General features: G+C 50.4%; 3 protein-coding genes across 3 annotated transcripts; 2 read left to right on the top strand and 1 right to left on the bottom strand.

Annotated features, from left to right (window-relative positions):
• Positions 1-649: 649 nt before the first annotated feature.
• Positions 650-7,067, bottom strand: LOC100903107 (GRIP and coiled-coil domain-containing protein 2). Its single transcript, XM_003739158.2, has 18 exons — positions 7,029-7,067; positions 6,807-6,924; positions 6,167-6,303; positions 5,862-6,059; positions 5,566-5,724; positions 5,265-5,443; positions 4,874-5,168; positions 4,517-4,770; positions 4,216-4,408; positions 4,068-4,135; positions 3,815-3,961; positions 3,431-3,671; positions 2,911-3,072; positions 2,643-2,810; positions 1,982-2,536; positions 1,823-1,885; positions 1,307-1,718; positions 650-1,226 (listed from the first exon to the last, which is right to left on the bottom strand). The coding sequence occupies exons 1-18, from the start codon at positions 7,065-7,067 to the stop codon at positions 730-732; spliced, it is 3,885 nt and encodes a 1,294-aa protein (XP_003739206.1). The 3' UTR covers positions 650-729.
• A 1,979-nt stretch (positions 7,068-9,046) lies between these two features.
• On the top strand, positions 9,047-10,965 carry LOC100899818 (endonuclease G, mitochondrial). The gene is made up of 7 exons (XM_003739139.1): positions 9,047-9,110; positions 9,306-9,495; positions 9,602-9,782; positions 9,873-10,013; positions 10,130-10,242; positions 10,358-10,538; positions 10,627-10,965. The coding sequence occupies exons 2-7, from the start codon at positions 9,344-9,346 to the stop codon at positions 10,741-10,743; spliced, it is 885 nt and encodes a 294-aa protein (XP_003739187.1). The 5' UTR covers positions 9,047-9,110; positions 9,306-9,343; the 3' UTR covers positions 10,744-10,965.
• A 170-nt stretch (positions 10,966-11,135) lies between these two features.
• On the top strand, positions 11,136-14,715 carry Torsin (torsin family member). The gene is made up of 7 exons (XM_003739138.1): positions 11,136-11,497; positions 11,621-11,662; positions 12,645-12,677; positions 12,833-13,098; positions 13,225-13,482; positions 13,630-13,812; positions 13,956-14,715. The coding sequence occupies exons 1-7, from the start codon at positions 11,305-11,307 to the stop codon at positions 14,106-14,108; spliced, it is 1,128 nt and encodes a 375-aa protein (XP_003739186.1). The 5' UTR covers positions 11,136-11,304; the 3' UTR covers positions 14,109-14,715.
• The last annotated feature ends 198 nt before the right edge of the window (positions 14,716-14,913 follow it).

Genomic DNA, 14,913 nt, shown 5'->3' with positions numbered 1-14,913 from the left:
CGCGTACGGTCTCGCCTGATTTATCGCGATGTCGATCCGATTTCACTTCGGATTGAAATCTCTCTCGGAGGTAGTGACCCGGCTCAAAGTATAAATTCCGCGGGCAGATTACGAAGGACGCAAGAGAAAACTCCGGATGCCTTCCCTTGAGGTGGACTCGGATGAGAAATGAGGCTGCCTGAATGAATGTTTCCCGGAGAAGGCTTTGCCGCACACGTTTCTTTAATGATCTGGAACCCATGACAGCCCGATTAATATAAGGCACGGGCTGAATGCAAAGGGGAGGTCTCGAAGTGAGCTTGACATTCTTATTCGCATATAGCGTCAAACGGATCTCAACCATGCGGATGCGAAGATTCCAGGTCATGTCGCGGCCGAGGGACAACAATCGGGCGTTTCTAGATACGATATTCTCTCGTGATTGATTCCCCATCGAGGAACCGAGCTCCTAAGTAGTTTCGTCCGGACATTCCGCCAAGTCTCCGCCGCAGATGACGAGTTCTTTATGACTCGGGCGACTTCGATCTCGGAGCCTTAAAACTTCACGCTGAGCGAGAGAATGTATGTGGGGAATGGAGGACGTCGAAAGCACTATCTTTTCCGAGCCACTATCAGAATTCTCTGGAGGTCATTGGAACGATAAATGAAGTTCATTAACAATTTATTTCTCCTTTCTGAAACCACGCTGGTAATTTACATGAAGGCATTATATACGGTGATATATCACTACTAGAGGAATTTGGGGAGTAAGCCCCAGCTTTGATCTCCTTCTTGCAGAACCCTCCTCTCATCGGGGCTCAACTTCAACATGGTCACGAGCACTGGCACGAGTCTCTCCCTCTCTGACTTCATGGTCAGATACTTGAGGACCACGTTCTTCAAATACTCCAAATTTCCGAATTGCTCTTCACGTTCCTTGTTCCGCTCCAGACGGCGAACTTCTTCCTTCAGGACGCGAACCTGCTCACTCAAACGCAGATTGTTCACCTCGCTTTCGTTGAGCAGTTCGGTGAAGTGATCGATGCGTTTCATGGCCTCCTCGAGTCTCGAAGTTATCGACTCGAAGGTCTCGAAGGAAGGGCAGTCTTGATGCTCCAGTAGCTTGTCAAGAGGTTGGAAGCCCGAGGACGGGATCACATCGAACGGCAGACTCCTGAAACTCGGTGCGTTTCCAGTGGACTCGGATCCTTCCGCGGGTTGGCGTACCGGCGTGTCGAGGAATACATCTAGAAGATATCATAATTGAGTCCCGAATGACCAGAGATGCGTTCTGACCTCGATCGTCACAGAAAAAAGAATCGCTCACCATTATTATTGACGATATTGCAGCTGTTGCTGCTTATCACAGGCGAATGAGATGCATCTCGACTCTTCCGCTCCTCTAGGAGGTTCTCTAGCTTGGATCGAGCCTCGACGAGTTTCTCTTCGAGAATGTCGACAAGGTTGCTGTGCGCCATCTCGCGTCTCTCGAATTCCTGTTTCTGGCGAATCATCATCGCATCTATTTCCGCTCTGTGAGCGGATTCGAGCTCCAGCCGCAAAGCTCTCTTCTCTTCTTCGATCGTAGCCGATAAGGCAATTTTGTCCTGCTCGTAACGCGCTCTGAGATCCTTTTGGGAAGTTTCGCAGGCCTCCCGGAGCTTGACTATCTCCTGCAGAGCCGCTTCCAGGTCTGATTTCGAAGTCTCGAGCTTCTGCGTAAGTTCACTCACCGCAGCCTGCAAAGGTACCAGGTGAGAATCTCAATCAGCGCTTAGGTATCCTCTCTTGACTCTGATTCACGGAGCGGATGCCGTGTTCCTCCAACGAGCTAGATACCTACCTTCAGGGCCTGATTTTCAGTCGTGTCGATAAGCTCCGCCTTCTTTTCCGGGGCTTCTTTTTTCTGTGAAAGAAACACCTTTCGCTCAGAAAGCTCGCTTTCCGGAGAATTAGAAGCATGAAAGGTTGAGCTCGAAGCTCCTATGGATCCGGACCGTACCGTTTTCATCATAGAATGGACTTTCAGCTTATAGGCTTCGAATTGTTTCTTCGACTCCTGCAGCTCGAGTACCGCGGTGTCGTAGTCTTTCTTGAGAGCATTGGCCTTTCCTTCCAATGTGCGTACCATCCGTGACTGTGAATCCTTCTGCGTCTGCAGTGATTCTTGGAGCTCGTGAATTCGTTGACATCTCTCCGATTCTCGGAGGCGGAGTTCACTCAGATCCTCGTTCTTGCTCTGGAGCTGCTCCTCGGTCGTGGTCAGTGACGCCTCAAGGAGCTCGATTTGGCGTAAGGCCTCGGCCAGTTTGTTGTGGGTGTCTTCCAATTCGTTCTCGAGACGCTCGCGTAATCTCGCCAAGTCGTCGGCATCCGCAGCTCGCGTCGAGATCTCGTTTAGCCTCACTTCACACTGCGCTTTCTCAATGACTAGTTTCTCGAAGGATTCTTTCGCGAGTTTCACTTCGCTCTCCAACTGCTTGTTGCGAGCAATCAGCTCTTGTCCTTCGTCGACAGCGTCTCGGTGCTTTTCGAGCTGCTGCTGCAACCCTGAAACCTGAATGCAACGAGAACCGTCTAGATTCGCTGCAGTTTACTCCCAATAGAACATCTCGGCTTGGAGCCTGCCGACTGAGAAGAGGATGCCAGAGAAAAATTCTCACCTCGACTTGCAGGGTCGTGGTTTGCTGGATATGTTGGCTCAACTCGTCTCGCAGTCGGTCCACTTCCTGGCGACTCTTCTCGAGCTCGTTCTGAACGACGAGAACTTGCGCCTCGGCTTCGGCCCTGACTGCGTCGGCTGAGTGTATTCCAGTCTGGAGTCTTTCGATCTGCGGGTGATAATTTGTGAAATTTTCATCGGAGCCGAATGGAAAGCATCTGCGCCCTCGACTTGTAAGAGCTACAGGAACGGCTAGGAATCCATCCTACCTCAACGAGGAGCTGACGTTTCTCATCGTTCACTTGGGATAACTGCAGTTCCATGTCCGCAACTCTTTCCATCGTTTGGGCGATTTTCTTCTGCAACTCTTTTCCGGTATTCTTCTCTGCCTCCAATTTGTCAACGGCTTTATCATACTCGTTCTGAAGACTCTGAAGAGTGGTAAAACAATATCACATCAAGGAGGTGTCGACGCTTGAATCGCTCAGCGAAGGATGTCTTTGACGGTACTCGATTCAGGATGTTTCGCGTATCGTCGGAGAGGTCCACCTTCTCCGCCCCTTCGAGAGCATCCAAGGAGCGGACGCACATACTTAGCCAGGTAGACCTGGCCGAGACCTGCGAAGTCCGCCGGCGGCCGGGATCGAACTTTTCCCTCTAGAGGCGATTTCTTTCATCTCAAGGGAGAGTACGGGGATGCGCACATTCTGCATGAGGCGCACTGGACGGGCTCGCCCCTCAACTCTTCTGTCGGCTTGAGATGATCCGTATCGGAACGAGCGTACTTACTTGTATATTATTGGCCATTAGGGGTTGTTTCGCTTTGACTTCGACCAGCTCTTTCTTCATTTTGACGAGGAGATTTCTCAGTTTCACAATTTTCTCGTCCCTCTCCTTGAGCATCGCGACGGCATCGGAGTTGGCGTGCGTGTCGGCAGCGAGTGGGGTCGGGCTAGTTGCTGGTGTTGAATTCCGTTCACCGATTGCTTTGATGTGAGTTATGAGCTGTTGGAGACTTTTTCGTAGCCACCTGCGAAGGCGGATACCAAAGACGACTCAAACCTTTCCCGTCTCGAGACTGGAAGACGGAGTAATCGGGGGAGGCAGCCAAGATAGTGCTCGGACTGGTCATCGGGAGCATGTCCCTGCAGACGGCGGTTCTAATCCACTCACGTTTCCATGGGATCCTCAGAAGCCCTCATCCGCTGCATTTCTTGTTCGACATCGGCAAGCTTCTCGGAATCCTGAGCCAGCTGCTCGAACAATCTCAAGAGCTTGCAAGAGACGCTACAGCCGTCATCAGGATGAGAAAACACATTCCTGAAAAGAAATCCAGTCGCCCTGAGCTCGTTGGCGACTTCTCTAATTCACCAAATCGAAGCATCGACTCGGCACCGGAGTGAATCGTATGGCTGGGAGCACTCACCGATTCGTTTGTTCAACCATATCATCGATCGTGGAGTGGAGCGATTCGATCAAGTCGGTCTTTTGAACCTGGAACAAGCAACATGGAGATCAGACTCACATCGAGCGATGTTTTGCTTCCAGCTCCATTGCCTTCCTGTTCGACTAACCAGTGACTCCTTCAAAATCTCCAACTGAGACCTCAATTCTGTCGCTTCAGCTCCCAAGCGTGCGTTCTCTGTCTCCTTTTCACTCATACTCTGCTCGATACTTTCCAAAGAAGCCTGATGTGAGTTGACGGTGCGTTGCGCCTCCTCGCGGAGATATCTCTCGTTTTCCAGATCGGACTCCAAACTCGTTACCCTGAAGAATATGGGAGCCTAAAGACGTTTCCGAATGTTCGGGAAACCGTCAACGGCGGAGCGGATCATCGAGATCTCCCGATTAAGACGAATCAGAGCTCATGATTACCTCTCCCGGAGAGCAAGCAATTGACTCTCGGTTCGGGCCTCATCGCAGGAATTCTTGTCATCGTCGGTGGAATTAGCTTCTGCGGGAGAACTCATCAATTGTTCCAGCTTCAGTTGAGTCTCCTCAAGTTGATTGGTCAGGGCCGTTGTCGTTGACTTCAGGATCTGACATTCCTCAGCGATTTCGAGTTGTTTTTGTTCTGTTTCCGACCGTTTCTGCTTCTCTACGTCCAAAGCAGCTTTGAGAGTTTCGGCCTGGGGGCAGAATTCGAATGAGGAGGTGCTCGAGAGATCAGGTGCCGCGAACGCGAAAAGGGGGGCATAACTTTTTTCCACAAGGGAGGCAAGTGGAGCTCACGTGTTCGGTAGCTTCGCTGAGACTGGACAGTAGCTTTTGCTTCTCCTGTTCGAGCGTTCGCGAACACTCAGCCCCTCGAATGAATCCTTGGAGCTTGGGCTTGATGGTCTCCCTGAATTTTTCTAAACCTTCGCCCGGATCTTGCGGCGGACTGAGCTGTAGTATTTCCTCGGTCATGTCACAACTGAGGTAGAGGAATCGTTCGACTTGATTCACGGGTGATTCGTAGATGACCTTCAATCCCTTGACCAACAGCGCGACAGTTTTCATCAGCTGAGATTTGAATTTATGGAGCCTGCATCAAGAGGGAAACTTCAGATTTAATTCGTCGATACTACGCCGGGATCATCGACGATTCCAGGGTCACGCCCTTCGATCAGGGATCACTTACTCAGTCTTCGCTATAGTTTCTTCTTGTGAACTCCTCTCAAGACTGTCGCTCAGCTGGAAGATGTGAGCTTGATCGTTGTCGTGATTGGCGGTCAGAGTTCTTTCGTTGCTCTCGAGCGTCTCGATACGAGACAGCATTCTATGTTGAGTCTTGAGGAGCGACTGCCTCTCTTCTTCCATCTGGAAAACCGACGGGGTCGGGTGAATGTCGCGACGAGTACGATGAATCGAATTTCCATTTCGCTTCCCATGCCGACAAAGAGACACGACTGCAGCGTCCTCTCGTGCTCCTATCCGCTCACTTCTGTATTACGCGATTCAGACTGCATTAATTCCTCGCGGAGTTCGCTGAGGATGCGTTCAGATTCATCCTGATGGTTTTTGAGCTCTGTTTCAAGATTCGAGGACTTCTCATTTGCTTCTTTCAAATGCGAAGTCAGATCCTCATTTTCGTCGAGCAGCTGCAATCATAAAAAAAAACATTGATCAGCGCGCAAAATATCAAGCTCGACTGTGAGAAATACGCAGGAAAAACACTTCCTTCATCGAGCGGATTCCTTGATATCCAATCTGAAAGAGGTCCTCGGTGAAACCGTACCTTAGCGATTTGTTTCTCGAGGTCCAAGGCGTTCTCTTTAATGTTCCCTAAAGACTCTAACTCTTCGAGAAGATTCCGTTTCTCTTCTCGGAGCAGGTTCAACTCATTCGTAGTCTCGTTGAAATCATTCAGGTTTGCTGAGTTGGCCTGCACCTGACGCACGGTCTCTTCTAGCTGAGCTTTTTGCGCTTCTAATTCCTACAGGGAACCGCCAAATTGGAATGAGTACACTTGGGCGTGATTCTCCTGAGGATTGCTGTGACAGCGACATTAGCATACGAATGTTTGATACTATTTCACTTCACCTCCATCTTTCTTGAGAGATCGTTGCGGATCTGACCCTCCTCTGTGATCTGAGATTGAAGGACACCATTTTGTGCTGATAATTCGTCCAGCTGTGCCAACAACCGAGACTCCTTTTCCGCAGATTCGGTTTTGTGCTCTGGAAATAGAATCGGGAAGTGTCAAAAAGATCCGGGTCAGGTACCTCACAAAAAATCATGCTCCAAACAGTAGGATGCTCAGGCGTCGCATACAATCTTCGGTATCCAGGAGGAGATGAAAACCTCAGAATTTGAAGGACACCCGCGAGGGGACCCCGATCGTTTCGTGGAACGGAGGCAGATCGACGATTTCTGATGCCCCCGTCGGAATCGTACATTGAATTCGGTATACGAGGTATTGCTATAGTGTTCTTCTCTCGCTGCTTCCAACGATTCCCATGGTCATTTCAGCGCGGAAAAGATACTCTCTCGGGGCCTCACACATCGCGCTGTCACAGGATCAAGAAATTCCCTACCAAAATTTCATCTTCATGATAGCGACGGCACGATCCTCGCAAACCAAGATCAGGAGGTTGGAGCTTTTGATCTGCTTGTGTTCCGCCCCATCCCTCCATGCCATTCCCAATTGCCTTCTGCTAAACGATAAATTCACGGGTCTTACCGTCGAGCTTCGCCTTGGTCTTTTGGAGGAGCAAAACTTGTCGCTTACAGAGTTTCAGGAGCTCGTCGCGGTTCTGCTCCTCTAGCGTGGGGGGGGGGGGAAAGTGAGCGTCAGGTCCCTGATATCGAATCCACTAAGCATAGGATAGAGCCACTTGACAAGGCTGGCCCCGTGGATAATAAGGGGATCGAAACCATTCGTGAACCACTTCTTTTTACTCACAGGAAGGCTCGCTTTCGGAGCGTCACCGGACTCAGCCATTTCGCATCCGGACGCACGATGTCCCGTTGTCAGAAATAATCTGGATGGAAATATTAAATGAAACCATCTGGTAAAGTGATCGGATATAGCAGGTGCCTACTCGATATAAGGCATTCTACTCTATAGGATCTAGTGTTTCATCTCGGTCCCCGTTCGTGTTCCCGATGAACGATAGTGCTGGTTGAGCTCTTTTCGGTGGAGAATTTCATGGAGATTGGGCTGAGCGAATGAAATTTTGTTTATCGGAGTCCCCCAATCGCCTCTGCTCTTAAGTTTTCCCCCGAACATTGGACGCTTCTCCCTCCCGTCCCACGATATTCTCGGACTCGGGACTCCAAGTTGTGACCTTTTCCAGCAAGAGTCATTGATTCTGTTCGGACGGAACCTGTCTGCGTCAGGTGTCGGAATCGGACTTACGATAAGACAGCTCATGTAACGTCATCACTATCTTGATCTGTCTAGTTCAATGACTATTCAGCAGCACTGAGAGCAGACTCACCTCTCATCCGGAAAAGGCCCGAACGTGCTGGAGGAGCCGAAGCTTTCGAAATAACAGTCAAAATGTGTCAAGGCATTTCAGGTGCAAACACAGCCCAGCTGGGTTCGGATGAATCCGAATGTGATGCTGAGGACTAAATACGCTCAGCAAACCGGCACGCGTGTGAGCTTCCCAATCCGCTTCAGATAGAAGCCCCCTTCCGGTGAGGTTATCCATGGAACATCGAGAACTCTTTCCTCCGTTGGACTCCGTGGTCACAACATCCGATCGAGCCCTGAGACTCTGCGCCAGTGCTGTCAGAGTTCCCGAGAAGCGAGAACGAAAGACCGCGCACCTCTCGGAAGCTAGATGAAGAAGCAGCCTGGATACTGATGGTCGTCGTGGCGGCGAACTTCGAACACAGACAGTAACAGTGACTGCGGATTATCCAGCGCCCACTTAAATGACTGGCATGAGTTCCATGGTCCTGAGAGACTTGATGGGTCCCCTCCGAGATGAAGAATCGATGTGGGTCGACCGAACTGGATCCTAACCAAGAGCGGTGACAACCGTTTTCTGCTAGAGCAATGTTCCCGCAGCGCATGTCCGAGCTCGACGCAATGGGCTCCTAGACGCGAATTAGGCCCCGATCTTGCGAGTTTCGGTGGATCTTTCGACATCTCCCCTCCCCCTGAACTGCAGGGGTGGAAGGGCTGCGGTTGTTCTATCATCCGCTGACACTGGACTCCGCAGGGCTGTTCCACAGAGTGCCCCTGACGTCTCATTCGCCCCCTCTATTATCTCTGCGGGGACAGGGATTGAATTCTGCTCCAATCATCCCCAGATACCGCAGAAGAAGTTCTGAGATCGATTACATATGCGGAGCCGAGGAATGAATGAGCCGTACGGTTCCATTGCGTTTCATGGAAGTGTAGTACATATGGCAACCATTATCAGAAGCTCGGTGGACCAGAGCCGCGGCAGCCAGCACAGCGACAGACAGACATCCACCGCGGTGAAATCCACAAGATAATGGAAGCACGCTCTGCCGAAATCTCGCCGATTCGCGAGCAGCTCGGTACGGGAGACCGAGGCAGTTTACCGCGCACAGTCTGGACTCTAAATGGAGAATGAGATCTGTGATCAGGTGTTCGCCTCCGAAGGAGAGAGTCAAGTTTCTTTCCTAAACAAAAACAGAACTCTGAAGGTTACCGGCGCGCGCGGGATTTTCTCCATTCCAATCCGTGAGTCTCTTCAATAATTGGAGTCCCGCTCCTAGAGGGAGGGTTTTCTGCGGTAGGATCTCCCTGGGGCTGGAGGTCGAAGACTGCGCGAGGTACAAGCTCCAGTTCTTCCGGGAGCGATATTCGGGGACTCCCGGCGAACGCCGTGAATGAACGCTCATGATTACTTCTTCTCTGAAGCTGAACCGATTCGATTCTCCGTCCGTCTGCGAAACGCGACAGTTCCAAGTGGCACCTAGTTTCTAGCGGATCCCTCGAGGGTTTCAGTCTGCGGGTGAGAGCCCGCTTAAATCTGTCATATTCAACGATCTGCATCGATTGGTAAGGAGAACCACCCTGATGGCTGGTGGGTCAAGGAGTCCGGCACAGACGAATGTATTATATGCTCCCAACATGCTGCACCATATGTGCACTCTTGGATAGAGCAAAGTTTCCGTATCCTATGCCAATTTCGGGGTAAGACACATTTTCGTAGGTTTTCCTTCCAGAAGAATGATGCTTGAGTTTCTATTCAAGGGCCCACGTCCGGGAGGCGAGGCCGTTCCTGACACGGGATGTTCACTTCTCGGCTCCGCGTAGCCGCATCTGCCGGACTCGTGGGGCTCATGGCCGGAGCCGCGGCTACGGAATGTTTCCGGAACTCTCCGCGAGTGGAAGCGGCAACACTCATACCTCTGCAATCGACAGCCGTCGAGCACAGACCCAGGTATGCCGTTGCCGGGCGATGCCGCACTCCTATTTTGTTTGACGATATTCCTGTCTCGACGTCCATCAGCTTAAGACTCATTATCAGCTAGCGATTCCTCCTTCAGCGAGATCATGAAACACGGTTTCCCCGGTATGGACAATGTACGCTTCTTCTCCGACTACGTTTTGTCATATGACAAACGGAATCGAACCGCACACTGGGTCATGGAGCGACTCACGGCTGAGAGTATCAGAAGGAGCGACGCTGTCAAACGAGAGAATTGTGAATTCCGGGAAGATCCCTCGGTAAGACGGCTTCACTAATTTCCCGCCGCGCCTTCGAATGTATGGAGTTCATTTAGGCTCAAGAGCTCATTTAGGTTTATTTCCCTGAAGATACATCCGTACTTCCGATCTTCGAATGCTGACTATAAACGGTCCGGCTTCGATAGAGGACATCTAGCCGCCGCTGGAAACCATAGATTATCCCAGCAGCATTGCGATGAAACTTTCTTCCTGTCCAATATGTCCCCGCAAGTTAGTATCTTGAATCCTCGCGCGATCTTACTCTACGTCCTGTGAGATTTCCGACCCGTGTCCCCTTTCCCGAATAACGGAAGGTCTCGAACGTATTCCTAAGCGTCGAATTCCAGGTCGGCAAAGGTTTCAATCGAGATTCCTGGAATCGTCTGGAGAACCACATGCGCCAGCTCACCAGAAACTATAAAAATGTTTACGTTTGCACCGGACCCCTCTACTTGCCAAGGTATTCCAGAGACCCGAATTCGTAGTTCCTTCTGCCCGAACCAACACCATGGGCCTGTCCGAAAGCTCTGCTCTCCCATGGTCTCGCTCCCCCCTGAAATCGAATATTTCCGCAGGCGAGAGGCGGATGGCAATAGCTACGTTCACTATAGAGTGATAGGGAACAACAATGTAGCTGTTCCCACGCATTTCTTCAAAGTTGCGATCTGCGAAACGAGCGCCGGTGAGCTGGACATGGAAGCCTACGTCATGCCGAACGCTGTGATAGATGACGCGACCCCTCTGCAAGCCTTCCAGGTAAGAACCGTCGGACTCCAACTCGTACTTCGGACTACGATGTTGTTCCGTTTGAATAGTCTTCGTCATCTCGCATTTCATCCTCCAGGTCCCTCTCGATACAATCGAACGATCCGCTGGGTTGCTGCTATTTGAAAGAGTGGAAAACTTACGTTCCCTCAACGGTCGCGCCCCGCCGAAGATGCTAAGACCAAAGCTAGCATAAATAATTCTGGTGTCATAAAAAATTGAAAATCCCGATTGGAGTGTCGAATCGCTCCATGATGACTGTTTGTGTGTCTCTGAGTGATTTCATGAAAATCGAGAAGATGACCGAATAAATGCCTCCGGAGACATAAAGAAAGCTCGGGAGAAATGGAGACTTGCGCATAGCTCGGAGAGCTCCCGGAATCCCAAGATTGTCACCCCTGCTAAGAAGGCTAACACTTCTGATTCTGATTCATCTGTTCACCTCACTCAACTATGCGCTGCTGCGATCTGTAATTCGATCGAACCGCGAGTGCGCGGTTCCATGAGCGCGTTTGAATTTGCCGCGTCAGAACCTCGATGGCTAGATGCAGTTCGGCATCCAAACGCGGATTTCTGCTCCTCAGCTCCAAGGAAACCCAACTTCATAAAGAGCGCATCTCTCGGAAGTCTTATGACGCCTATGGAAAGTTTCTAAAATTTCAGCAGCCCCACTCGGAGCTGGAGAAACTTTTCATGCGCTGCATCTCTATCGGTGCTCATCCTTCGTAGTTGAAGCAGGCTCTTATTCGCTTTCGCGATGAGACCGTGGCCGGGGGTCGTAGTGCTTTTCTTAGTGGCGGGCCCCTTTTGGGGACCCGTGGCCGCTATCGAGCCGGTTTCGATGGCAGTCGGAGGGGTAGCAATCGCCGCATCGGCGGGCTTAGCCTGGTTCAGTGCCTTCAAATGTCGGCACGAAGAATGTTGCGAAGAACCGTGGATCAGAAGAATAAGTGAGTGCCGACTCCCTTCTAGGGTGCCGAGATTTGCCGCTCGGATGAGCATGAAAAAAATTGTTCCACCGTCGATTGTCCCGGATCAGACCCAACTCATCCATCTCATTCATTCTATTTCAGAATGCACGGGTCAGGGTAAAGGAGGCAAAGACGTCAAGGACAGTGAGTACGAAACTAATCGGATACACCGTAGGTATTCTGTAAGCAGCTAGCCTCTCGACAGGACTTCTGTCCCGAATGGATCGAGCGGTGATCATGGGCCAAGGAGGTGCCCCGAAATGGTTTGAGAATGGTTAGATTCTTAAATCTTCGCACGATTTTTCCCTCGATCCATGAAGGATTTGTTCTCGTTTGTTGTCATTAGAGTCGATAATCCCTCGGCTCGTCAAAATCACCCGGTAATGAATCTGTGTGCACGCATTTGAGCGGAAGTTTCTGAGTGACAATAATATCGGTTTCTTCCTCGCGATTTTGTCGGAAAACTTCCGAGGGAAGCATGTGCACTCCGCTGCCATTGAGAACGCGAAATTGAACGTATTGATCTCGGAAGAGTAGACGTCGACTCCAAGAGCTGATGTCGCATGAAGTTTTTTTTTCGAGTTGCGCCTGTTTCGAGGAATCTTGTTCATGGGAAATCAGATATTTGTCCATACGCTTCACCTTGCGGCTCTGGTCGAAGCGGCCGGAAAGGCTAAGAATAAGTTTGGCCCAGGCTCGAGTCTCTGCGAGTGAGCCGTAGGCACAGAGCATCTCAGCACCGACGCCGTCTTCTTGTAGGTCGCTCGCCGGCCTCGGCTCGCCGCCCTTTTACATAATCGAGGTGGGCACTAGCTTTTCGATGAGGGAAATCAAGTTTCTGAGTTTCCCCATTCGATCTGTCGAGAAGCCGATCGGCCAAAGACCGTTCTGATTGCTTTCGAAAGAGTTTCGGGGCGGAATGCTTTTCGTCCGCGAAACGTTATCCGGAGAAAGAGGAACGAGGCAAGAATGGGATTTCAGCGAGATCGCGAGCCCTGTCTCGTAGGTACCTATTCCGCGTGCATATTCTCGAATTAGGTAGACCGAGACCTGCTTTCACGCATGACCGTAGTGAAGCGAAACTCATAATGAACTAATGAGTGCAGTGGTTTTTTCGCACGTTCAGGTAACGTCACCCTCGAGGAGAACGACTACCATTGTGAGTCTGATGTGTTTATTGTTTTGCATACTAATCCGAGTGGTACGCCGAGATCGCGTCGATATCGTCGCCTATGTCTTCCAAGTCGTCACGACGACTCCCAATCGAGCGAGTTTTAGAGGAAACTTTCACAACGAGTGCGTTCAACTCTACAGATTTGGAACACGTTCTGAAGCAGTCTCTGCACGGGCAACCCCTCGTTTACGCTTCGGTGCCCGGTGCGGTTGCTCAACATCTTTGCAATCCGAATCCGAAGAAAGCTCTAGTAATGTCTTTCCATGGATGGACCGGCGGTGGTAAGAACTATGCATCGATGTTGCTCGCCAACTACTTGTACAAGAAAGGCCTCGAATCCGATTACGTGAAGCTTTATGTGTCGACGCTCCACTTCCCGCACAGCGACGAGATCGGTCGATACAAGGTGAGCGATTCCAGTTCTCAGTCTGACGCGTCCCCTCGATCGTGGGGGAGCTGATTCCAAGCGGGACTCCTGATAATGTGTTACCTTTCTGAGTGCATCAATATAGCTCGAAACTCGTATTTCCAGCGGAAGCTCCAGAAAGAGATCGTCGACCAAGTGAAGAAGTGTCCTCGCTCTATGTTCATTTTTGACGAAATCGACAAAATGCCGGCTGGTCTCATCGATATCATTAAACCGTTTCTGGACTTCCACGTAGCTCTTGACGGAGTGGATTACAGAAAATGCATATTTGTCTTCTTATCGAACACCGCTGGAGATTTGATCGCTCGTCAAGCTCTTACATATTGGAAGAACGGCATCGAAAGGAACAAGATCTCACTCAAGGTGGGCTTTAGAGTCGGCTGTACCTGAGCGAAACACTACGAATTGTTTCGTCTGGACCAAACCGCGGAAACCCTGAAAAAGTCCCAGAATCTGTATCTACGAATCGTTTCCGATGAAGTTTTCCTGAAAATCGCTTCTTCTGAGCAGGAGATGGAAGCGGTGATCGGGCTGGGCAGTTTCAACGAGAAGGGCGGCCTCTACAGAGCCGACATCGTCGATAAGAACCTCATTGACGTGTTCGTTCCGTTCCTGCCGTTGGAAAAACGTCAGATCAACCAATGTATTCGCGATGACTTCGTAAGGAAGCACGTTGAACCGACAAGAAGAATGGTAAGTCCTTCCTTCAACAAAACGGAAACATAGCTTGAAACCCAAGGAAACTCGTCACTTCAGTGTCTGTTGTCAGATCGCTCGTTGAGCATCTTTTCTCTTAATAAAATGGAATGGGACTTACATCTGCGTCTCCATCCCAGGTCGACACGATCGCGAAGGAATTGGAATACATTCCGGCGGATTACCAGTTGTACTCGTCGACTGGATGCAAGAAAGTTCAACACAAAGTGCAACAGTACCTTCACGGTGGAGTGAGCGACGAGGAGGAGGATTCCGGCGAGGAAGACGAGTAAATTCTTCCAAGGTCTTACACTCGCGACACCATGTCCACCTCCCACTGCCAGCAGACGGCATTGCTCAAAAAGCTGCCACGGTGTCATTGACCGTAGTTTCTAGTCGAAAACCCACAAACCTTAGCTTCGATGACGGCTAAGATTTGCCACTCAACATGTGAATTCAACTCGAAGGGTTGCCACTGGTTGGTTAAGGATATATTCTTCGTGATAGGCAGGCGGCGAGCTTCAGAAGCGAGCCGCCCGCAAGGAGAATCCGATCGTTCGAGATTTGTTGCGCTTTGTTTGACTAAATTCAATCTAATATTCATCGGTGGTTATGGTTTTACATTTAAGTTACTCTGTTGACTGACACATCGTTCATCCGATGATGGAATACTCGGATCGTTGTAGAGAAGAATTCTTGAGTCCTTAAACGAAGAAGGAGGGGGCGAGAGAGGAAGGAAACAGAGAGGAAACAGGGAAAGAGGGAACGGAATGCACAAGCTTCGGAAGTGCCTTGTTAGATCATCAGCCAAGTTGTGTATATATCCATGGACAATGAACACCTGTTGGCGAGTCAAAATTGTTCGTGCCGACGAAGTTTGAATAAATTTTCAGTTTTTTACAAGACGATACCACCCTTTATTGTTAGGCTCCCGGGAGAACCAATACGTCTAGAGCGACTCGGCAATACAATCGTCGTACCACCGACTACGGAGTACGTATAAGAATTCTCCGGATCCGACGATACCGAGGGTGCTCAAGAATTCATCCTGTTGACCTCGCCTCGCAAATCTCCTATCCAACACAGGATTATCATGAC

Source organism: Galendromus occidentalis, unplaced genomic scaffold (assembly GCF_000255335.2).
Source record: "Galendromus occidentalis unplaced genomic scaffold, Mocc_1.1 scf7180000076421, whole genome shotgun sequence".
In the NCBI taxonomy this organism is placed as follows: domain Eukaryota; kingdom Metazoa; phylum Arthropoda; class Arachnida; order Mesostigmata; family Phytoseiidae; genus Galendromus; species Galendromus occidentalis.
Note: the sequence above shows the minus strand (reverse complement) of the source record. Positions and strands in the feature narration are given on the sequence as shown.